Below are 23,901 nucleotides of genomic sequence, written 5' to 3' on the forward strand. Positions count from 1 at the left end.
AGGTGCAGGACTCAGGTGTAAGGCTCACTACAGCCTGGCTTCCCAGACACTGCCGAAGCCACAACAACTCACCTCCTAAAGCCACCCCTCTATGACTATCCCGTGATCCAAACCAACAGCTGTCTCCAACTGCCCCCTGCTCACATGGCAGCCTGCGTGACCTGCTCAGAACACAAATCTGATTATGTCCCCTGATGCCAAAAGCTCCTTAATGGTTTAGAGGCAACTAATGGCTTCCCAGAGCTTAAGCAGTAAGGCCTCCACCCAGAATGTGGCCTGTGCACAGGGCCTGGTTCCTGGCCTCTAGCCAGTGATTCAAGTGCCTTACTGGTAGGTTCACAGGGCCTGCTGACTACATGGGGCTCGTGGGTTTGTCAAGTCCTGGAGCTATGACACCCACACAAGTGGGGCCAGGTGCCCCTCAGCTTGAGCCTCAAGGAGCCGTCTTACTGGGCAAGCCTGACAAGAAGCCTGGGGTGGGGCAGGGGAACTGGCCCTGCAGCGTCCAGAACTGGCTCTACAGGGTGAGGGCAGACTGTCCACTTGCCAGGGCTCCTGACTACCCCACCTCCCATCCCAGCCAATCAGGGCTCAGAGCCAGGCAGCTCTGAGGTAGCATGCCCTGAGGCACCTGGGCAGCAGGAAGGAGGCTGAGACAGTGATGTACAAAGAGGGGCTGTATTACAGAGGTGGTTATGGGGGAGGGGCGACGGAGAGAAAAAATAGTGTGGAGGGTGTCAGTCTTCCTTCAGGCTCCCAAATACAGCAGCTGGCACGCTCTGCTGTTCCAGTCGGACTTCTGTGGGGGAAGGTAGGGTTGAGGTGGTTACTCCTCTGGGGGTAGGATACCCTTGACCTTGACCCCTGGGCAGGCCGGCCACTGACCATTGGGCTCCAGGTCCATCTCATCCTCGTCCTCTTCCTCGCCCAGCTGGATCTCCTCGGGATTGGCCTGCTGAGCCAGCTCTGCCAGCTCCTCCCTGGATGCATCACTCCTAGAGTTGGGGAGGGAAGGTGGTCTCAGTGGTACTCCCTCCTCTGCAGCCTCCCCGAAAGCCCGTTCCCTAAGAAGGACTGGACCATGCACCCCCCTGCCCTCACCTTACAAAGAAGATCTTGCTCTGGGCCCTAGGGGGCTGGTCTCGCTCTGCCTCAGCTGCTAGCTGCTCTGCCCGCTGTTCTAGCAACTTCATGTCATCCATGCCGCTCTGCCCAGGAGCCAGGTCAGACACTGCGGGTACATCAGACCAGTTCAGGCTGATCCAGGGGCTGCCAGTCCTAGGCAGCCTAGACTCTGGGATGGGGAAGACACTGCCCCTTGTGGCCTGGTCATGATTAGGAAAGGGAGGTTAAGCAGCTCACCGGTGCCTGTGGCACTGCCGGACACCTTGAGCATCTGTGAGGCCATGAAGTTGACCTGAGTATTGTATGTGGCCTGCACACTCCGACGTATCCTCAGCATTTCCCTGATGGTGTCCTCATTGCCGTGCCGAACCTCAAAGTCCTTCCATGTTTGCCAGAATGCCCCAGTTGTCTGTGGTGGGGTGCAGGCATGTGGGTGATCCAGGTGCTTGGTGCAGATCCCCATTGTCCACCCGTACCTCCCCGAACCCAGACCCAGCCCTACCCTGGGATCACAGATCTGGGAGCAGAAACTGTAGATGGCCCGGGCGCGGTCTATTTCACCAAGCTTGCACTCCATGTCTGCAAACCGCAGGCACATCTCCCGGGCATGCTCGTCAGACAGCACCTGGCACAGTGTGGTTAGAGGGGGGGCGGTCAGTACCTGGCTTCAGAAAGGCCTTTTGCCACTCTCTACACAGGCAGGCTTTCTGCGATCCTCCTGTCTGCCTGAACCCCATATACTAGTGGTAGGTACCTCAATGGCCTTCTGGTAGATGCCACGAGTGTGGGTGACACCATAGATCTCAGCAGCCCGCTTGATGTAGATGTTGAACATATCATACTGCTGGGCTGGCTCCACTGCCCTGGTAGCACGATCATACACAGCCATGGCATGACGGGCAAGGCCCCACTCCTCCTCCAGCTGTGCATAGAGCAGGTATAGCGCTGCATGGGACAAGAGGGTCCAGTTAGCAGTTCAAAGCTCAGCCCACGCCGCCCATCCCAATGTCCCGTGACAGCCCAGATTTCTCACTCTTGGCATATTTGGGCGGGCAGCCATCTAGTGCCTGCTCGAAGAGGTCCCGTGCGCGTTCCAGTTTGCGGCCCCCGTAGCGGGCAATGAATTTGGTCAGGTAGGTGCTCCAGATGTCTGACACGTTGGGCCATTTGAACAGTGATATGCCGCGCTCGTATGCCTGTTTCCAAGGAAGATATGGAGATGTCAGCACCTAGATGCCCTTGGTTCATGTCTTCCATAAGCCTGTGCTGGACCCCTTCTCCCTCACCAACTACAAGGGCCTAAGGTATAGGTACAACAGGGACCTTCTAAACTTCATGGATGAGGTAGGTAGCTCCTAACCTCTACAGACACAGGCATCCAAATTCTAGGAAAGGGTTCACATTCCAAAGCAGGATTGGGGACATGTGGATAGATGCAATCTCCTACCTATCTGCCTATGGTCATCACAAACACAAACCCACCCACCACTGTATCCACCTACACCCTATCACTTGAATAAACACCAACGGGAACTGCACACATGGCTCCCACATTTGTTCTATTTCACACAAGTACCTGGAGAAAGACTCAGTACCAGGCTATGGGGGAAGTGCCCATATCCCACAGCATCCATGCACTGAGGCCCTGATGCCCAGTGCTCTACCATGCATTTTATTTGAAAAAGGAAATAGACTTAACTGATATTATTCGGGTAGGCCTAAGCAGTCACGACTGATGGCTTTACAAGAGATCAAGGACCAAGATGTTGCTCAGTGGTAAGAGCCCCTGCTTCAAATGCCCAAAGTCCTGGGTCCCATACATAGATAAAAACAGACCCATGGTGCTGTTGTCAGCTTACCAGGATCCTAGAATCACATTAATAGGATTCTAGGATGACCTAAGGACAAATTTTAATGTCTTACTTATGTTAACTGAGGCAGGAAGAGCCATCCTAAATGTGTGGGGGGAGGAGGGTACCATCCCATGGGCTGCGATCCTAGACTACATAAAAGAAGAAACTGAGCCAATCGCCGACATTCGCCCCTCTGCTTCCTGACTGCAGGTGCATCGGGAATAACCATAGGATGTTTCCATTGCCATGCCTTGCCTGCCACGATGCAATAAATCCTCTAAATGTGAGCCAGGATAAACTCTTCCTGCCTTAGCTTGCCTGTGTCAGACGTTCTGTCCCAACAACAGCGAGAATAACTAAGCCAAGCCCTATCCTGTGGTCCTGATGTATCTAAACACAGACGTATAGACAGTGCTAGAGAGAGGACATCTGCAGACCACGAGGCAGCCCCTTACTGTGCCTTGGCCTTGACTTGCAGCCTTAGGACATGCCTCACCTTGAAGCTCTCCTCAAAGTACTTGTGCTCCTCCAGAAACATGGCATAGTTGATGACGATTTGTGGTGTGGCTATGCGCAGGTCCAGGATTCGGTCATACACGGCTTTGGTTGACTGTGGGGACAGAGAGATGTCAGGGAATGCTCCACTCTGGGGCTGGTGACCAGCTCTGTCCCATCCCTGTCCATGGCAGCTGACCTGGAAAGTGCCCAGACTTTCCTCCAAGTCGGCAAGCATGGACCACACCTTCAGTGACTTGTATACACGGTTCTGCACTGGCTCTGAACCATCAAAGTACTCAGCTCTGCGGGCAGGCAACGCTGTGGCTTTCTGTGGAGAGACAGTGGCAGAGGCAATGAGATACTGAGAGGTTGTCCCGGGCCCCAGCACCACCCATGGCTGGTCTTTACATCCTTACCCGCAGCAGCTTCAAGGCCTCATCATAATTCTCATGCCGGAGTTCCAGCTCCCCACACTGGCACCACACGCTTGCCAAGTCATCTACTTGCTTGAAGTTTACCTTGGTGGCCTTCTCTAGGATGACACGGGCCTATGGTGACAGGCAGAGACTGACTTGAGACCCTGCCACTTGGCCACCCCTAAGTCCCATGGTGAAAAGACCTGTACGCAGACACATGCATAAATGTAACTCACTTACATCATCCAGCTGTCCATTATCTTCATAAAACTTGGCAAATGCAACCCACAGCGTGTGGGGCTTGCCTGTGGCCTTGAAAGGGTCCACTGTCTGCACAGCCTCTGTGTATGTGTTGATAATCTGGAACAGGAGGATCAGATAGGTGAGGGCAGTTTGGCCATGGCAGCTCTAAGAGGCAGGGCAACATGGGTTGGAGGACCATCACGCACCTCACGGGGGCGGCCCTGATGCAGGGCCACACGCTTGTGCCACTCATGGACATGGTGTGGGTTCTGGCGCAGCAGGACACTGTTAAGCAGTAGGGGACGCCGACTAATGAGCTGCTCGAAGCGGGCCAGGCGCAACTCCAGGTCCACGTCATCTGGGAGCCAAACACGTTCATGAAGCTAGGAAGGTTGGAGGTGACAGCACAGGCCCTTGGCTACCTCTCTCTAAACCCAGTGTTGTAGACCCTAAAGAGCCAGGCTGACCACCCTGTACCTAGCCCCAGCCCTCCTGCCATGCCTGTACACAATTGTGGCTACTCCAGGATACCCTGACCTCAGTGTCCACCCAGCCTCTCTCTTTGCCTGCCTGTTCCACCACAATGGCTGGAATTCAACCTTCTCCCCCAACCCCAGTTCACTATCCCACATCGTACCCTCCTCCTCACGCCCCAGTTCAGAGGAAGTCTCCATCTTTGCTGCAATCATGCTCTCCTCAAACTGGGCATAGCTGTCGAACACCTGGGTGAAGTCCCGCACAGTCATCACAGTGCGGACAGCCTCCTCGTACACGTCCCGAGCCTGTGGGGTTCAGACACAGTGTGAGGAAAAGTACAGAGGAGAGACATGAGAGCCCACCCACAAGGACCCACTGCCAGCAACCAAGGGCTAACAAGTGCTGAGCACAGAGTGGAGCCCCGCTGGCCCGTTCCTGCCCTGCACTGCCTCTAGCTGCAGGGCCTCGTTTGTAAGTTGGGTAGTCCCCTGTGCAGCACCATCTCAAGACTTACATGAGACACCTCAATAAAGCACTGGCCCTGATAGAACAGGTGAGTGCCAGGCGGTGGTGGCACACACCTTTAATCCCAGCACTCGTGAGGTAGGGGCAGGTGGATCTCTATGAATTTGAGGCCAGTCTGATCGACAAAGTGAGTTCTAGGATAGCCAAAGCTACACAGAGAAACCCTATCCTGAAAACCAACCAACCAACCAACCAAACAAACAAACAAACAACCAAAAGAACAGGTAATCAGCGATGCTTTAGCTCCCACAGAACTCTGAGCTCAGTTTGCTGTGAAGCTATTTTTTCCTAATTGCAAGGCTCCCTTCCGGAGGAAGAAAGAGGCTCCTAAGGCTCAGAAAATAAATGAAACTTGCAAGATTCACAAGACCCCTCCAAACAAGCTCTCAAACAGGACACTCACACTTACGAGGTCACAGACCACACAGCAAGGAGGTAAGAGAAGCAGACCTGAGTCAGGCCGTCCTGAAGGTTAGCCTCTCTACAGGGCTGCTGGGATGAAAATATGTGGACTCTGTGATGTGTCACACACAGCATGTGGTTATTTCCCAGCCATGCACTCCGAGTGTCCTCCAGAGACCCACCTCACAGTGGAGGCCTAGGCACCCACATACCTTCTCGAAGTGACCACTGCGGATGTAGTAGTCAGCCAGGGAGCACCATAGCTTGCCCAGCTGGTCGGTGAAGCGGGTGAGTCCACCACGGATTATGGCATCTACATTGAGGGACTGTACCTTGTCCGGGTTCTGGGAGATAAGGTCGCAGAGCTCATGCCATAGCTGCAGGACACAGGTCGGGGAACATCTCAGCCTTGGTCCAGGAGGGAGGGCACCTCTCACCCAGCCTCCATATTCCACCAGACCCACCTGGTAGTTGGACTTGCCCGCCTTGGACACAAAGCGCTCGTCGTTCACCACGGTGGCCAGGCGTTGTGCAGCCTCATCCAGCCGGTCACTGGATTTCAGGTACTCGATGTATTCCTCAGCACTCTCAGGACTGAGCTGGAGAAGACCCACCCCACTGGTGAATGGGGCTGCAGGAGATGACATTTCTCTCCTGACTAAGTGACTCAAGGCCTCCCAACCCCATTTGCAAGTGTTTTAGCAAACAGCCAGCCCAACTCAGCCAGCCTTAGCTCTCTGGTGGTGTAGCCTGGGCTCAACAGTTCAGCCTCGAACCTTAGTCTCGATACCATGGGTCTAGTTTGGCTACAGTACTTATGCTGGTCAATGTTAACTATCAACCCGGCAGACTCTAGAATCACCTCAGAGATGGGTCTGTAGTTACAACATGCGTGTGAAAGATTATCTGAACTATGTTAATTTACATGAGAATGTTCATGATCCTTATGGATGGGATCATTTCCTGGGTAGGGATCCTGTATAACAGGGACACAGTGAGCAGCACACGGGTGTGCATGCATGCTGTTTTCTGATCTTGGATGTGATGTGACTACTAGCTTCTTCTCGTCTATGCTCCCCTGAACTGTGAGCCAAAGCAAACCCTTCTCCCTTAGATTGATTAGGGTGTTTTGTCACAGCCACAGGAAGAAGAATTGAGACAGTAATCTAGCCTGGGCCTTCAGCCTCAGCCCTTGGCCTTTCCTTTAGCCTTGACACCTCCCCCAGCCACCACTCTGTCCAATTACTTCTAAGCAGTCCAACTTAGTTAGACTCCGATGATCAGGAAAGGACCTGCTTCTGTCACAAGCTGCCACCCAAGTTGTAGCATGCTAGAAAACTGACCGCAATAGTTATCACAAGCCTGAGCACACATGCTCTGCCTGACATGCTGCCCACTGCATGTGTCTCTTACTCTCACCTCTTCCCATGGCCGGGGTTTCCTTCTGTTTCACATAACTGGTTCATGCATGTGTCTACCAGTTAGTCTGAAAGTCCAGTGCAGGTGCTGGTGACTGCCTTATGCATGCTCTCCCTAGCTCTCATCTCTATGCCTGCTGTGGAGTAGGGACAAGCTAAAAGCTAACTACTTAGAAACCAAATATAATAAACCACAGGGGCTGGGAAGAAGGCTCAGTGTATAAAGCATTTGCCTTGCAAACGTGAGGACTGGAGTTTGACTCTTTAGAACCCACATAAATGTTGGGTAGCCATGGCAACACTGGAGCGGCAGAGATGGGATCCCTGGGGCTAGAGTTCTAGCTGGTACACTCTGGGTTCAGTAAGAGATCCTGCCTCAATAAAGTGCAGAGTACTGAGGAAGATATCCAGGGTCAACTTTGAGCCTCGACATGCCATACACCCACGCACATAAAAAAAAAAAAAAACCACAAATAAGCTGTTTCTATTCATAGGAGCCTCTTCCTGCAGCCTCCCTGTTGCATGAGGGCCCTTTATTCCAGGGAGCCAAGGTTTGGAAGCAGACCTGGCAACTGAACTGTTCAGTGGTGCTTACCTTGAGGAAGCGACGGTAGCCTCTCACAGCAGTCTCGGGCAGTGGGTGGGAACGTAGGAAACGGAGGTACAGGGGCCAGATGCGAGAGTGCTGCGTGATGGGTAGGGCCCGGAGGGCACGATCAAAGGTGCGACGGGTGTGTGTTACTCGTCCCTGGTCCATGAGGAACTGGCAGTAGTCTAGCCACAGACGTGGCATCTGGAAATAACGGAGAGTGATGGGCCAGGTCTGAGCCACAGGCTCCATGGCTTGCTTGCCATCCATATCTAGGGCATAAGGGCAGCAGGGAGACAAGAGGCCTTATTACCCCACACCGAGGCTCTGCAAATGAGCCCAATAAGCTCGTTAGTTCCTCAAGTCAGTGGGACATTTGGGTGGACCTATACTTTGTTTTGTTGGAGCACTGTAAGGAAGGGGTAGCCATCTGTTTACATATCCCTGGGGAAATAGCTCCCACTGCACAGCCCCTCTCCAGCTCCTCACCTTGTGCATGAACACAAAGGCCCTCTCATGGCAGTTGTTGACATCTTCATAGGCAGGATCAGTCACGCAGCGATGCTTCACCTGTGCCCGGCGTGCCTTCAGATAGCGGTACCAGAGTTTGTAGCTAGAGAGCGGAAAGACAGACACAATGGCTCATGAAACCCCAGAATCCTTCCTTTGCTCTGAGGAGGGGTGAGAGAGCTCACGAGGATGGGAATGACTGGGACACAAGAGGTGTGACCCATCGGGGCTGTGCTTCAGGAAGGGACGACACAGCAGTCACCTGGGACACATTGCCACTTGGGTTGTGCTGCATGTGGAGGGGTGGGGTTGGTGAGGAGGGTAGCACAGGAAGGGCCATTTTCACCTGCAGGGAAGCAGTTTGAGTGCCCGCTCGTACAACTGATTGAGCCGGGGTTTGGGAGCCCCCTGTTTGAACTCGATGTAGCGGAGCCAGCATTTGACGGAGAACTGATTCCTCATGATTTCTTCCTCATAGGGAAGGTCCTCCTCCTCCTGCCAGGGAAAGGGAGAAGAGGCCTGTCTTAGTCTCAGTGGAGTCACATCCTGTTTGAGGCCTTAGCATCAAACTCTGGGCTTCGGCTAAAATTCCATGCCCCCACAAAAGGCAGTGGTGCAAGCCTGCACTCCCATCACTGCAGAACAAAAAGGCCTCAAAGAATAAAACAAATTCAAGGTTGGTGAGAAGCCCAGTGGGAAGAGGCACCTGCCACCGAACCTGAGACCTGAGTTCGATCCACATTGTAGGAGAGACTCAATTCCTTAAGATGTCCTCTACTTTCCACATGTACACACATCACTTACCTCTTGCACATGCTAAAATGAAAAAAAAGAAAAGAAAAGAAAAACTAAAAAGGAATGGAAAGACGGCCCAGTCCGTATGTACACACAATTCCCTGAGTTTAGATCCCCAGCACTCATGTAAATGCCAGGCATGGCAGTGCCTATCTATAATCCCAATGCGGGGTAACCAGACAGGGGTAGATCCCTGGAGCTCATTAGCTAGCCATTTAGCTAGTCAGTGAGCTTCAGGTTCAGAGAGAAGACTCTATCTCAAAAAGATGGAAAGCAACCGAGGGATACAGCTAACATCTATTTCTGGCCAATACACATTCACACATGCATACTCAACACTACGTACACACCATACTTAAAAACACACAGAGCTAGAGACATGGCTCAGCAGTTAAGAGCATGCACTGCTCTTGTGGAGGACTCGAAGTCAGCTCCCTACACTCATGTCAGGCAGCTCATAACCACCTATAACTCCTGTCTCTGGCCTCTATGGACACCTGATTGACATGCATATACCCATACGAAGATACATACACAAACATGACTTTAAAAATACATCTTTAACAAGCAAACACAACACAACAAGGTCCCAGGCATGGTTTCTTCCTCTGTTGAAACAGGATTACGAGTCACTCAGATGCTACAGCAGTAGTTCTCAGCCTGTGGCTCACATCCCCTTTGGGGGATGAAAAACCTTTCCACAGGTGTCAACTAAGACCACTGGAAGACACAGATATTTACACTGTGGTTCATTACAGTAGCAAAACTACAGTTATGAAGTAGCAATGAAATAAGCACCCCTTATGGTTGGGGTCACCACAACATGAGGATGTGTATTAAAGAGGCACAGCGTTAGGAAGGTTGAGAACCACTGTGCTAGAGTGTCAGAGAAGACCTCTGACCCTCAGAGCTCGACTGCCCAAGGACACTTCTCAGCTGCTAGTGGTTAAGGAGACCCCTGCCCAAGTATCAGCTTTGGCTAGTAAATCCCACTGCCCACTCCCTAGTCCCAATTCCTTCACTCTAAAAATTTTTTTTTGGTAATTTCATACATATATATAGTGATTTTTGGACATTTTCACCATCGATTTTCCACTCCCATGTCTTCCCCATAATCTCTAGACTTTCATAACACTGGTGCATACACAGGTCCGGGCGCCAGGCCTCTACCACTGTCAATAGGTTGCATGTACTCACAACACTTCTTCCCAGACATAAAGCTTTGCTCCCCCATGCTCATACTGTTAGCACCAGACCTATCTTCATGCCAAGCCCAGATAATGAAATTTTAAAGATTTTTTTTCCCCCCAAGACAGGGTCTCACTATTTGCTCTGACTGCCCTGGAACTCACTATGTAGACCGCACTGACTCCAAACTCATAGAGATTTACCTGCTTCTGCTTCCCAAGTACTGGACTCAAAGGTATGTGCTACCACACCTGCCTCAAAATTTTGAAGTTTTTCATTTATTTCTTTTTTTCTTCCAGCCTCTTCTCAGGAGGCAGATACAGATGGATTTCTATGAGTTCAAGGGCAGGCTGGTCTACAGTAAATTTCAGGCCAGCCAGAGTTACATAGTGAGATCCTATCTCAAACAAAGCAAAAACATTTTTTGTAGGTGTATACATCCATATATGCACATGTGGGAGCCCATGCTGGAAGAAGTCAGAGGTCCTCCTCAATTGCTCTCTGCCTTTTGAGACAGGGTCTCTCACTAGCATTTTATGGGTGCTAGGGTTCTGAATTGAGGGCCTATGCTTGTACAGCAAGCACTTTATCAACTGAGCCACCTCCGCAGCCCCAGGTGACTAAATCTTTACGTAAGTCACCTAGTCCGTCAGATTTCTGCCCTTCAGGATCTCATTACCCTGAACTTTACCTCAACTCTACCCCAGAAATTGCAAGCTAAAGGGTTTTTATCTCCGGAGCTGGGGCACATACATATTTGTGGGGGGATATAGATCAATTGTAGAGTGCTTGCTTGGCATGCTCAAGACCCTTGGTTAAACCCCAGTAACTCCAAACCCACGTACCAGTTATGGCCCTTAACCCAGAACACTATAAACGCAGTTTAAATATGGAGCCTCTATTTCAGCCACCAAATTTTCACCTTTTTAGGATCCCAGGGGCCATCCACATCACTAGTCTTTTCTTCATGCTTCAAGGTTCTTGCAGTCCCAGAACTCAAACCTGGTCACTATGCCTATCAAGATCATGCCTTTTCCCTATCCCATTCCCGCTCTTGACGTCACTTTCTCCCGGCCCGAGACATCAAGCCCTTAAGTTCCTCGCTTCACTCAGGCCTTGAAGGATCCGGTTCTTTATTCCCGACCTGGTCAGTGTTTTGACATGTCGCCTTTGGCTCGTTAGGATCCCCATGGACTGGGCATGCAGAGTCTGGGCCTACCCCCCAGATAGCCAGATTCCGAGCCGAGGAGGAATCTAGCTTCGGATCTTCCCTCACGGATCACCCTTGGCCTCGCGCAGACTTACAAAAACAAGATCCGGCCGCTCGGGACGCGGAACCCGCGCCATCACCACCATCTTCCTGGATCCCAGGTACAGACGAGAGCCTGTGCTCTGGTGGCGTCACTCACAGAAGGCCCGTCCTCTCCGGCCAGACTTTCTCTATTGGCTGCACGTCACTTTCCCTGCAATGCCTGCTCTGTCGAATTTTGTGTCGTCAAGGCTGTGACCGGAAGCAGAAAAGCGGCGCCGAAAGATGACGCCAAAGAGAGAGTTATTGGCCACTCAGCTTCAGTAGCGCTTCTCCAGATACACCAATGAGATTTTGTATTGCTGGAGAGTCGCCTTTGGGCGGAAGTGGCTTCATAAAACCGGAGAAGCGAGATGGGGGTGAAACTGGAGGTGTTTCGGGTTAGTGAGCTCAGGAGTGGGTTGGACGTCTGAACCTGGCATCTTTCAGAATTTGAAATTAGTTATTGGAAGTGAGAGAAGGGCAGAGCGGGGAGTTCCACGGAGAAAGTATCTGAGATTTGTTTTGGAACCCCAGCGGATTGAGCTCTAAATGTGTGGGCTTAAAATGGAGAGTCTGGGTTTGGTCTGAGGAAGCGTCTCAGTGAGGAATGAAAGGAGGCTTCAGATCCAGAGCGGGCTTTCCAGAAGGGGCGCCTCGGGCTTCTAATAGGTCTCAGTAGGCGGACTCCTAGATGTAGAAGAGTATAATTGAAAAAATGAGGCCTCTCTATTTAAAATGCTGCGGGAATCAGATCGGGAGGCAGTAACATCTCAAGGATATATCTTTGTAGTAGGAGCGGTTGGACGGTACCCACCACCACCACCGTGCGCCTTGGTGTGTGTGTGTGTGTGTGTGTGTGTGTGTGTGTGTGTGTGTGTTTGAGAGTGAAGCTTAGACAGGACTGTTACGAATAAAGCCTGCTGGATCAGGAATACCAGGCTTTAAGGTGCCGAATTTCTGTTCTACTGGTAGGATTTCTGGGGTTCCTTGGGGAGGCCACGAGGTCAGGCTCCTGGCCTGTGTAGGAGGATAGATCTGTCTTCTGGACTTTGCTACAATCTCCCTGTACTAGGGTGATGATAGTTCTTGGCTCTGTCCATGCACCCCTTGCCTTTGCAGATGTCACTCTACCTCACTTTCCCCGTGGTTATGTTTTGGATCTCCAATCAGGCAGAGTGGTTTGAGGACTATGTTGTCCAGCGCAAGGTAGGTACCAGGAGAGTTTGTTGGGTCATTCCTGGGGATAAGGAAGGCAGGGTATGAGGCACTAACTTGTTGCTGGGGACCATTACCTGCCTCTCATGTGCAACTCTGCTCTGAATGCGGGACACCGGCTTCTTCTGGCTGTGTTCTCACCTGTGACTTTGTTCCACAGAGGGAGCTGTGGCCACCAGAGAAGGAGACTCAGGTAAGGAGCCCGTTCTTCTTCCAAGGGGCTGGGTCACCTTACCCTTGGTGGACTTGGAATAAATTCCACCCTCAGCCATAGATGGGAAATTGGAAACAGAAAAATGAGTAGGAGTTCTAGACTATCCTGGGCTAGAGACCTTGTTTCCATACAAGCTTCTTACTGTTAGAGATGGCATATACCCATGATTACTTGGAAGTAGGGGTAGGAGGATTATCAGATTGAGTTGGCCTGAACTGCATAGGGCTAGAGAGAGGGAGCAGGAAGAGGGGGCTGTAATTCCAGCATTCCAGTGCTTAGGAGGTGGATGCAGGCAGATCAAGAATTCTGGGTATTCTCTCCTGCATAATGAGCTCAAGGCTGGCCTGCAGTATGTGAGACCCTGTCTTAAAAAGTGGGAAGGGCACAAGTAGTTTCATATAGTACCTTCTCCCTGAAGGATCAAGCTGAACTCACTGGTATGGTGGTTGTGATTGGCATGGAGTCCCAGGATGGATACTGAACTGTCAAGCCAAAGGGAGGGTAGTGGGAGTAAGTCCAGGCCCTAAGGTGTGTGCCCCTCCTTCCTTTTCATCATACCCTTTTCTTCATTCCAGCGCCAGGAGCTAGAAGAATTCAAACAGAAGATCCGGAAGCAGAGGGAAGAGAGACTTCTTCAAGCTGCTCAGCAGAGCTCCTGAGACCTTCAAGTATCAAGTCCCGGCCCCTCCACCCAGGAAATAACACACACTCAATTCTTTGTTACTAGTGCCAAGCGTTTTATTGTTGTATTCAGGGGCCAGTGAGGGGCCCAGGATGGCTAGAACTCTCAAGGAGCTTGTGTCTGAGGTTGGGGGCTGCTGTTCCTGCGGAAGCTGAGTGCAGCAGGGTCCTGAGGGGTGAGCAGGGGTTGAGGGCTGAGGGTCCCGGGTCGTTTCTGCATTCCATCCTGCAGATGAAGAAGGGTCAGACAGAGGGAGGAGACCAAGGAAAGTGCAAGCCAGAGGAGGCTTCAGACAACACTTCTTTTTGTCTGTCTCCATCTGCCAATCAGTGTGGTATTTGGTATGAGACAGTCAACTCTCAGTGGGGTCTTGATCAGAACCTGAGCTGTTGGTTTACATCTTTAATCCTCGCACTCAAGAAGCAGAGGCAGGAGAATTATCTCAAGTTCAAAGCCAACCCGGTCTACATAAAAAGTTCCAGGCTCACAATCCTGTCTCAAAAACAAACAAATAAATGGGCTGAGAAGATAATGTAGTCATTAAAATTCTTGCTGTGTGCACTTGAAGACCTGAGTTTAATCCACAACATCAAAATGAAAAGCCAGATGTGGTCTTATTCACTTGTAATTTCAGTGCTTGAGTAGAGTCAGGAGGAGCCCTAAGGCTTCCTGGCCAGCGAGCCTGGTCTACTTGATGAGTTCCAGGGCAGTGAAAGATCCTGTTTCAAATGGTGATGGCAACCGAGGAACAGTATCTGAAGTCAACTTCTGGCCTCTGCCTGCATATGTGCACATGGACCTATAACATGTATGCTAGTGTACTTAAGACACAGAGCTGGGGATGTAGCCCAGTTGACAGAATGCACCAAAGCTCCAGATTCCATCCCTAACCACACAGATCATTCAATGCAACCACACAGACCACTCTTAGTGGCTCACACCTGTAATCCCAGCACTAAGGAGGTACATGTAGGAAAATTAGAAGTCTAAAGTCATCATTGGCTTGTGGGTTTGAGGCCAACCGGAGCTACATAAAACATTATCTCCAAAACAAAAATACCCTCAAACAGAACCCATGCTCTTTGTTAATACATGGGTGTGTGAGCTCATCTGCCCTTCTCCCAGCAGCATCACCATAGAAAAACTGTCTATTTTCTCCACGAGGCCTTTCCCAGGTACACAGATGTTGTGGCAGTTGTAACTTCCAGCCATAATTCTGATACTAGCATGAGTCCTGCATGATTTTAAGTCCCTCTGACATCCACATCCATGTGCACTTTCCTTTTCCAGAGTTAGAGACAGGGTCCTGTCCTACCTTGGCTGAAGATGGGCATAGATCTAGAGAGCTATACTGCTTCACTTGACAGGTTATCATCACCTACCTTGGGACCAATAGGTTGGAAGCCAGGCAGGGAATTGACTGTTACACGCTGGTCATCCATACGGCGGCCCTGGGTGTCGGCCAGCATATCCATGAGATTGTCCATCTCAGGAGCAGGGCCACCCTCTGGATCAGAGACAGGTGGTCATGAATACAAATCCAAGGAGGTCACATGGTGCTTTCCAGACTGAGTCCAAAGAGCCACAAGACCCCAGAACTCCTGCACCCCTGCTGCATTTGTTTCTCAGGCAGTACCCACCCCAGCCCTGCCCCCAACCCTGCATCATGCCCAGCTCACGGCTTTCTGGGGTCTGGCCTGAACCAGCCTGCAAAGAACAGCGCTGCTCCTCCATCCGATCGCCCTGCACGTGGCTCAGCAGGTTGAAGAAGCCTTCTTGGTCTGGTGAACCTGCCTTGGGGACAGACATGCTTGGTTTAGCTGGGTACTGTACCGTTCCTGTCTTCCATCCAGCGCCCACCTGAGCCAGTGCCTGCCTTCCCATCTCTGCTCTCACCATAGTCCTCACAGGTCTGTAGAGTTTCTCAAAATGAAATGTGAGTCTCCTTCTCTGAACTGCCCCTACCCCCACCCCCCTCCTCCCACCTCCCAGCCTGGGGCCCCAGCCTGCAGCACAATTTCACAAGGTATCGCCTCTAGGGACAGTATTCCACCACTGTCCTAGATCAAGACCATACTGGGGTTGGTTTGGGGGCTGGGACACTTACCAGAGAAATGGGGCTCAGAAGTGCCCCTAAATCATAGCACCTATCATCTCTTGGAGAGAACAGTACTAGGAATCCAACCATTTGCCCTGGGCAGGGGGAGGGGCACTTATACCCTCCTAATGTACCCCCCCATGCGTTATGGTAACTGGGTCAGGGGACCCCAGAGACTTGCTTGCTAATTAGATGCCCTACAAATGAGTTAATCCTGTCAGTCATGGGTACTGAGACCTCAAGAAGCTGGTGGTGGAGTCAGGCAGAGCCCTCTTACCTTGTCCAGACGACCTGAGCCCCCCTCACCCCTTTCTTCTTCCTGATCCATCATTTGTTTTCCCCACACTTTCCTCCTGGCCTGTGACAGAGTCCCCACACCTGAGAGGGCCTTTTAAAGGGCCAGGATGTGGGGGAAGGGGAGCAGATACCTTTCTCCATCCCCAAATCCCCAGCTCATATCCCATCTGCTCCCACCCACGCTTAAGCCCCAGAAAGATGATCTCTAGGTAATTGTTCATCCAGACTGATGCTGAGGTGGGTGTGGGTGGAGGGGGCAGGGAAGTCCAGGTTTGGACCTCACTGGACCCAGCCATACTCACGGGGCCCTGAGGACTCTTAATTGGGGCCAAGAAGAAGCCAGTGCAGAATTGAAGACCAACAGGAGGGTGGAGGATGTCCCCAGGCATGCCATCCAGTTCCTGTCGACAGGTTCATCCCTCTGCAGGGTAGATGTCATCGGCAGGGGGATAACCAAGGAGGGAGCTGGGGTCCAGTACTCCTCTTCAAACCCCTGCACCCTCCACAGACACACAAGCCAACCTGGTGCCCGATACTCACTACTCCTGAGGTTCTGTAGTGCCTACCCTGGGGCCACCTTGAAAGAAACACCGAATCTCCTGTCCATCTGCCCCTCAAAGGCCAAGTTGAGTGTCTTCAGTCTCTCATTCCCACATGGAACAGGAGAGGAAGTTCCTGTCCATCCCAGCAAACAGCTGTGGCTTTCTGATCATGCTCTGAGAGCATGATCCTGTCTTCAAGATGCCTTTCAGGAAACTAGATAAGCTTCTTTTCCAGGGTTGGAGAGACGGTTCCTGGGTAAGAGCATTGGCTGCTTTGCCAGAGTACTAGGTTCAATTCCCAGCACCCACATGGCAGCTAACAACCATTTGTAACTCCAGTTCTAGGGGAATCTAATGTTCTCTTCTGGCCTTCTGGGCACCAGGCACACTCACGGTGTACAGACATACATACAGGCAAAACATCCATAAACCTTTTAAAAAGTTTAAATAAATAAAGTTAAAAAGTTACATTTTTTCTTTTGGGGGTGAGTGGGGTGGGGTTTGTATATATAGTGTATGTGTGTACATGTGGTGTGTGTGCACATGTGGTGCATGCATGCTCGTGTGAAGACCAGAGGTCAGCATCAGGTATCTATCTCCCTCCCTCTATTGCTCTCTACCTTCTTTTGAGACACAGTCTGAAAAATTAAACCTCAAGCTGCTGGGTTTGGCTGGGCTGGCTGGGCATTGAGCATCCTGGCTTTAAATTTATTTTTATATTTATCTTATGTGTATGGGTGTTTTGCCTGCATGTATGTTGCCGCACCACATATATGATGTGCCCATGGAGGTCAGAAGAGGACACTGGATCCCTTGGAACTAGAATTATGGGTGGTTATGAGACACCATGTGGGTGCTGGCAATTGAACCTGGTTCTGTAGTAGAGGAGCAAGAGTAAGTACTCTTAACCACTGAGCCATCTCTCCATCTTTCATATTCTCTCTCTCTCTCTTCCCATCCCCTTTCTTTTTGAAATGTTAAAACGTGGTCCTGTCTGTCCTGGAACTTGTTGTGTAGACCAGGCTGCTGTGAATTCACAGATCTGTCCTCTGATGCTACCAGAGCCCAGCTCATTCTTCTACAGTTCAGATCCACCTGCTCAAGGATGGCACCTCCCACAGTGAGCGGAACACTCCACATCCATCAGTAATCAAGAAAATGGCCCCACAGACATGCCCACAGCCAATCTGATGGAAGGCAATTCTCAACCGAAGTTTCCTTTTCCCATGTGTGTCAACAACCAAGACTAGTCCTCACACCCTCCTAAAGTTATTACCACTTGCTCTCATGGGGCCATCCGGGTCCCAATCCTCAGTACACAATACGGTGTCCTATTCTCTGTAGGATGTAAGCATTTCCTAAGGGCTGCTGGGTCAGAGTGTCTCTCATAAGGTGGTTTAAAGCTACAGGAATTTATCGTATCAATAAAGGTGTCAGGGAGGCCATATTCCTTTTGAAACCCAGAAGTCTGGGCATTCTGCCTTATCTCTCCATGCCTTCAGTCTTGGGATTCCTTAGCTGGAAGCTTCTATACTTGGGTCCCTGCCTGTGTAGACACACGGCACTCTTTCTGTTTGTACACATCTTTATAAGCTACCAGCTTGGGTTTTTGTTTGAGATAGGATAGGATAGGATAGGATAGGATAGATAGATAGATAGATGATAGATAGATAGATAGATAGATATAGATAGATGATAGATAGATGATATATAGATATAGATATATAGATAGATGATAGATAGATAGATGATAGATAGATAGATAGATAGATAGATAGATAGATAGATAGATAGATAGATAGCTGGCCTAGAACTTGTTGATCAGGCTGATCTTGAGCTTCCACTGACACTCCAGTCTCTGCTTCCTGAATGTGCTATCATGTCCAGTGGCTATAAGGCCATCTAAAGTTTTATTTATTTATTGCTATGTGAGGGTGAATGCATATGCTAGAGGACAACTTTCTAGTATCAGTTCTCTTCTTCCACCTTCATGGGGATTCTAAGGAGCTCACACAAGTTGTTAGAATTAGTCCTGGCTGTCATGGAACTCACTCTGTAGACCTGGCTGGCCTCAAACTCAGAGACCCGTGTGGTGATACTTTGTTTGTGCTTTGACAACTAAAGCTCGCCTGAAGATCAGAGTGTGGAGCTAGCCACACTAGTTAGCCATAGAGGTCAGGCAGTGGTGGCACACACCTTTAAATCCAGCACTTGAGAGACAGAGGCAGATGGATCTCTGTGAGTTCAAGACCACCACAAGATTGACTCAGTCTAAACGAGACACAGAGCCAAGCAGTGGTGACTCACACCTTTAATCCCAGCACTAGGGAGGTGGAGACTGTAAGTGAAATGGCTGAACAGAGAGAGAAATATAAGGTGGGAGGAGACAGGAGCCCAGGATTCTGAGGATTTGTGGAGACAGAATTTTGCCCCTTTCAGTCTGAGAATTCAGTAGAGGCAAAAAAAAAAAAAAACAAAAAAAACAAAAAAACAAAAAACAGTCTCTAGTGTTTGACTCCTTTTTTTCTTTTTCTTTTTTCTGTTCTTACAGCAGTTCCCGATATCTGACTCAGGGTTTTGCTATTAAGACCAATTAGAATTTGCGCTACAGATCTGCCTGCCTCTGCCTCCCAAGTGCTGGGATTAAGGTCGTGCACCACCACCACCTGACTAAGGCCATTTTTAAAAACCCGTGCGTGCACATATTCATATGTCTGTAGGTGCATTTGTGTATACAAGAGTGTGCAGGCCAGAGGACAGCTCCCTGGTCATTCTCACAAACACTGTCCACTTCCTTTGAGATACACATTTGTAAACCCAGCACTTAGGAAGCCGAGTCAGGAAGATCTCAATTTCAAGGCCAATTTGGACTACATAGGAAGCTCCAGGTCAGCTGGAGTTACAGGAGGACACCCAGTCTCAAACAACCACGAGACCGAAACAGGAATATACCTTGAAAGTTAATGTGAAACCAAAACAGGGAAAATATAGCTTGCAGGTGAAGGGTTCTGTCCACAGTTTAGACAATTAAGAATGAGTTTGTCCTGTGCAGATTAAAGTTTCTGTTTGTAGTTAAAGAATAAGTGCTTGTTTGTCCTGTGTTTAAGTCCTTGAAAGCTGGTTCCTATTTATAATTAAGAATAAGTTCCTGTTTCTGCAAAACATGTTTTCTAAACCTACACTCAACTTGTGACCCCATTCACATGATGTACATCCTTGCCAAATTCCTTCCCTTTCATAGTATCTTTCTAACAATGTGTAACAGTCAACTCTCTCGCCCTTGTGGATACTTTATCTCTTCTGTAAAAGGGACTTCAAAGGCAGGCAGGGGTTACTCTCTCAAATCCCAATTTTGGGAGAAGCAGCCAAATGGGCCAGTCCCCAGCACATCCCAAAATAACATCTTGCTTTAATCAGACTGAAAAAGATATAAAAAGGAAAAGAAGGGAAACACGACTGCTCCTATGTATGTTGGAGGAGAAGGTTTGTTGTAGATATGGCGGACAGCATAGCCAGGGGCAGGGACAGGGACATCTGGGAGAGTCCAGAGTGGACGTGACCAGACTGAGTTCTGCCATTTGAGGAGAGCGTGGAGGGAAAGGAGAGAGGAGAGAGGAGAACCTGCTGCGGTTGTCAGGAGGCCCAAAGGTCCAAAGGGCAGGTAACTGAAATGGTTGGATTATATAGGGAAGGGCAGTCCAGCTGGAGAGTTTAGGGTAGGGGGCGGGGTACGCCATCTGGGAGGGCCCAGTAACAGATAGGGGCTGAAGGATGCAGGGAGAACCTGATGGCCAGGTCCACTTTGATTTGCTAAATAGGTACCTCAGTCATTTGTCCCAGGGTTGAAACCTAACACAGACAACTGTGGACTTGTTTTTTCTCCTCCTAATTCTCAGGCTTAACACAATAACAAACAAATGGATTGTGGCAATAGATGTATACCCTTTAATGTGCCAAAAGCCGTTAATTTATATACTTTTGGTGAGTGTCATGGCACATATGTGGAGGTCAGAGGACAGCTTTCAGGAGCCAGATCTCTCCTTCCAGCATGTGGGGCCCTGGGTTGAACTGAGGTTGTCAGCCTTGGTAGAAAGCGCCTTTCCTTGACAAACCTTCTCACTGGCCCAGTGAATGACTTTTCAGCAAAGCTGTTAAAAAGGAGACAGGAGAAAGAAAAATAAAGAAGGGAGGGCCCCAAGTCCTACATAGGGTGGCTGGCCATCCTTGTTCATCTCTACATGTCAGATCTTATGGGTTGGTCCTGGGCATGTAGGTTTGTAATCCCAGTTACCCAGAAGGCTACAATAGGAGGATTTCAAATTCAAGGTCAGCCTGGAGATTAAATCAGACCCCGTTTCAAATGAAAAAGAGGACTGGAGTCCTTCAGTAGAGAGAGATAGAAAAAAGGATTTTCTTCATTGTAAATCTTGGCTTGTGACCTGAGAAATCCACTAAAGAGGGATGGCTTAGTTTTGTTTGGTCTCAAAGAAACTCAGTGTTAGGTCTCAAACCGGTTAACTGAGGTGCCTATTGGCGCACCAAAGCACACTCTGGCCACCAGACTTACTCAGTATCCTTGAATCCTCTCTGTTCTTCTCACCTCACCCCCTACCCTAAGCCTCTCTAGTCCAGGGGCTTCACTTCCCTCCCCCAGCTTTGAAGTCCTAAGCTTTCTTCTGACTTGCTCTTAGCTCTCTTGGTCTAATTGCTTCTGTCTCTTTCTCTCTCTCTTCTCTTCCTCTTGCTCTTCCCGTCTCTCATCTCATGGCCTGGTTCAGTCTACTGGTCTACTCATCTACCACTTTCTCTTTCTGCCCTGGACTCTTCTAGAGGCTTCTGGCTGTACTACCACTCCTATCTACAATAAAATCCTTCTCAGCCATACCTTGGAGCGGTCATGTCCTCATTTTCACTCAAATTTGACCTAAGAAGTTTGGCCACTGCCCCTTGCTGCTTCTGTAAGCACTCCTGGCCTCTAGTGGTCATCTCCCGCTTCTGCTACCCACTATCCACTCCTGCCAGGCACTTCCGGCTCCTGTCACTTCCCATTCCTGTCAATCATTCTCACACTTACTTGTAGCTCACACCCTAACCCTTCTTTGGTCTCTATAGGATTATTTATTTATTTATTTTGATACAGGATGCCATATTGCCCAGCCTGTTCACTAACCAGTTATGTAGCCAAGTATGGACTTGAATTCCTGATCCTCCTGGCTCTAGACGTCACTGGGATTACATGTGTGGTCCACCCTGCTTGGTTTAAGTGGTGCTGGGGTTGGAACCCCGAACTTTGTGCATGATTGGCAAGTGCTCTACCAACTGAGCTCCATTCGCAGCCCCATCTGGAAGATTTACGCGTCAAAAACTACTTCAGACTAGCAAGTCCACATCCACAACTATCACTTGTTAGATTTGCAACCTCATGTCTATGGGCGACGCACCCTCTGTCACAGGGTGTCAGCTCCTCTCTAGAGAAACGACGGAAGCAGGCTCTGCTCCGACATTCCGAGATTAATTTGATCCCCACCCGTGTGTGTGTGTGTGTGTGTGTGTGTGTGTGTAGCGTTGAATCTGCACATGGACACATCAGTACACAGATACAATTGTCACCCTGTGTGTGTGGTTCTTGAGATAACACTGTGACAAACAACTGGAGTTGTTGCTCAGTGGTAAAGTGCTTGCCTAGTACAGATGAGATCCGGGGTTTGATCCTCTGTCGCCGTGACCCCCAACACACTTTTTTTTTTTAAGAACTAGGAACCTCGTCAAAGCTCAGGAAGCATTGTGGAAGAGGGGGTGACAAATGTGAAAGGAGGAGGGAGTGCTGAGAAACGCTGCTTCCAGACTTCTTGCCCACCAAAGAGACAACTAGGGAACTGGGAATTGGATGCAAAAGCAAGGTTTCTAAAACTGTTAAGGTCCATCCTTGCAACTGTTCTTTCTTTGGGACTCTAGTCTCAGCTGTTCCTCGTGATCCCTTTAGTCTTTTATCTGGGTGACTCTTGAATTACAAGGTTTAACTGACAGAGCAAGATACATGTGAAAGGGAGAGTTCGTGTGTAGGCTTGTTTGGAATAAACTTGGCTCTTTGCATCCAAGTTCCGGTTCCCTGGTGGTCTCTTTATGGGGTGGGGGAGAAGTCTGGGAACAACACAGACATGGCATGGCTGTTACATTCACGCACTCCCTGCACTTATGGTGTCCCCTGCACAAGATCATGCCAACACTATCAGTCAAAATTCCAGTAAGCAGCACTAACTGGACACAGTGGGCTACAAAACAAAGCAAGAGAAGACACGAAGTAGAGGGGGCTGTCTATTGGGAGGTATCTGGGGGAGAGGAAGGAGGAATTTGGGGTGCATATGATTGTTACAGGCTCAACAAGTCTCATTCTTTTCTGAGCTATTGGAACTGAAGGAGAGTGAGACTTTTTTTTTTTTTTTTTTTTTTTTTTTTTTTTTTTTTTTTTTTTTTTTTTTTTTTTTTTTTTTAGCGATGTAGCCACTGGTAAGTTGCTGATGCTCCTGTAAGCAACCCCAGTAAAAACCCATCAGGACACACATACACATGTAGGTAGAGGTGACTGAAGGGACGCTAGCCCACTCAAGCATGTGGCTCTGTCTGGCCTTACCCTTCCCCCCTTTCCCCCTGCCTTGCTAAAAATCATTAGATTACATCCCTAAAGCTAGCCACCAAGGTCTGTTTCCTTATTTGGACACTTTCCTGTGCCAGGCTCCTTGCTGAGGATGAGTACCAAAGTCCAGCAATCAAAAGCCCCCTTTGGTTCACCTAATTAACATGTCCAATCAAAATATGTCACTGCATTCTAGCAGATTTTAACAGACCTCCCTCTTTTCTCCTCTGAAAAGTTACGCCCACAAGGTCATTTGCTGCCTTTTTTTCTGCCTGAGTGTGCAGTCACTTTAACTTTTCTTCCCTGCTTAATAAAGGATCTCTCTGTGAAAACAGGTGTTTGGACGTGGCTTGTGCCTAATCCTGTCCCCTACTGTGCCGGGAGGGGGAGTCTCTTTCAGGGACTAGTTAGGAAGGGGAAAGGGATCATCCAGAATGGGGCATAAGGGGGAATGAGGATAGCAATGATCAACATACATATATATGCATGTATGAAAATATCATAGTGAAGCTCATTATCATGTGTAATTAATATATGCTAATAAAAAAGACTGGGAAGCATTTCTTCATGAGCAGGCACAGATATATGGTCACAGACCTTAAGACTATGTTCCTGTTTCAGCACGGGTCTCCCACAGAATGTTAAGGCTGTGAGAAAACAGGAGAAAAAGTACCTAGTACGCGGTGGGGTCTCCAGGCCTCCGGAGTCTACCGACTTTTGTCCAATCTTTGCTACTAGTCTTTGGATTATAGAGGCAGTTGTAACAGTTCCAGATCTAGAAGGCCCCGTTGTCCTTTCGGTGGGCACACTTTATCACAGACGGAACAGCTTCTGGACAGGGTTACCACCTGTACAGTGGTACCCAGGTGAGATGGGTCTCTTTACTACT

General features: G+C 49.6%; 3 protein-coding genes across 6 annotated transcripts; 1 reads left to right on the top strand and 2 right to left on the bottom strand.

The window, feature by feature from the left end:
• Window positions 1–659: 659 nt before the first annotated feature.
• Xab2 (XPA binding protein 2) lies at window positions 660–11,517 on the bottom strand. The gene is made up of 19 exons (XM_087902940.1): window positions 11,345–11,517; window positions 8,403–8,551; window positions 8,036–8,159; window positions 7,553–7,750; window positions 6,004–6,138; window positions 5,752–5,916; window positions 4,773–4,917; window positions 4,342–4,493; window positions 4,133–4,252; window positions 3,893–4,024; window positions 3,673–3,804; window positions 3,475–3,588; window positions 2,159–2,321; window positions 1,880–2,070; window positions 1,628–1,750; window positions 1,363–1,534; window positions 1,102–1,231; window positions 886–995; window positions 660–799 (listed from the first exon to the last, which is right to left on the bottom strand). The coding sequence occupies exons 1-19, from the start codon at window positions 11,393–11,395 to the stop codon at window positions 738–740; spliced, it is 2,568 nt and encodes an 855-aa protein (XP_087759066.1). The 5' UTR covers window positions 11,396–11,517; the 3' UTR covers window positions 660–737.
• Window positions 11,518–11,571: 54 nt separating this feature from the next.
• Window positions 11,572–13,477, top strand: Pet100 (PET100 cytochrome c oxidase chaperone). The gene is made up of 4 exons (XM_048429009.2): window positions 11,572–11,728; window positions 12,450–12,536; window positions 12,706–12,738; window positions 13,335–13,477. Exons 1-4 carry the CDS (start codon window positions 11,702–11,704, stop codon window positions 13,416–13,418), a joined length of 231 nt encoding a protein of 76 aa, XP_048284966.1. The 5' UTR covers window positions 11,572–11,701; the 3' UTR covers window positions 13,419–13,477.
• Pcp2 (Purkinje cell protein 2) lies at window positions 13,473–15,700 on the bottom strand. Of its 4 annotated transcripts, none has more exons than XM_085685276.2 (4): window positions 15,549–15,700; window positions 15,121–15,235; window positions 14,824–14,948; window positions 13,473–13,666 (listed from the first exon to the last, which is right to left on the bottom strand). In XM_085685276.2, the coding sequence occupies exons 1-4, from the start codon at window positions 15,627–15,629 to the stop codon at window positions 13,547–13,549; spliced, it is 441 nt and encodes a 146-aa protein (XP_085541402.1). In that variant the 5' UTR covers window positions 15,630–15,700; the 3' UTR covers window positions 13,473–13,546. The 4 variants fall into 4 exon arrangements, with proteins under 4 accessions (XP_085541402.1, XP_085541405.1, XP_085541403.1 ...); XM_085685279.2 differs by having other exon boundaries at window positions 15,121–15,231; window positions 15,549–15,617; XM_085685277.1 differs by lacking the exon at window positions 15,549–15,700 and adding an exon at window positions 15,338–15,402.
• Window positions 15,701–23,901: the final 8,201 nt, after the last annotated feature.

The sequence above is a fragment of the Myodes glareolus genome, chromosome 2 (genome assembly GCF_982192425.1).
Source record: "Myodes glareolus chromosome 2, mMyoGla1.1, whole genome shotgun sequence".
NCBI classification, from domain to species: domain Eukaryota; kingdom Metazoa; phylum Chordata; class Mammalia; order Rodentia; family Cricetidae; genus Myodes; species Myodes glareolus.

Bases quoted from the DNA above. Each gene is read 5' to 3' on its own strand.
- Xab2 (XM_087902940.1), bottom strand. From the start codon at position 11,395: ATGGTGGTGATGGCGCGGGTTCCGCGTCCCGAGCGGCCGGATCTTGTT. The intron at 3,589-3,672 runs GTCAGCTGCCAT...CTGTCCCCACAG, and splicing joins AAAGTCTGGGCACTTTCCAG to TCAACCAAAGCCGTGTATGA. The intron at 2,322-3,474 runs GTGAGGCATGTC...CCTTGGAAACAG, and splicing joins ACTTTGAGGAGAGCTTCAAG to GCATACGAGCGCGGCATATC.
- Pet100 (XM_048429009.2), top strand. From the start codon at position 11,702: ATGGGGGTGAAACTGGAGGTGTTTCGG. The intron at 11,729-12,449 runs GTTAGTGAGCTC...TTGCCTTTGCAG, and splicing joins TGAAACTGGAGGTGTTTCGG to ATGTCACTCTACCTCACTTT. The intron at 12,739-13,334 runs GTAAGGAGCCCG...TCTTCATTCCAG, and splicing joins CACCAGAGAAGGAGACTCAG to CGCCAGGAGCTAGAAGAATT.
- Pcp2 (XM_085685276.2), bottom strand. From the start codon at position 15,629: ATGGTTGGATTCCTAGTACTGTTCTCTCCAAGAGATGATAGGTGCTAT. The intron at 15,236-15,548 runs GTAAGTGTCCCA...TCTGTCCCCAAG, and splicing joins TTCTGAGCCCCATTTCTCTG to GCAGGTTCACCAGACCAAGA. The intron at 14,949-15,120 runs GTGAGCTGGGCA...TCTCTGATCCAG, and splicing joins AGGCCAGACCCCAGAAAGCC to AGGGTGGCCCTGCTCCTGAG.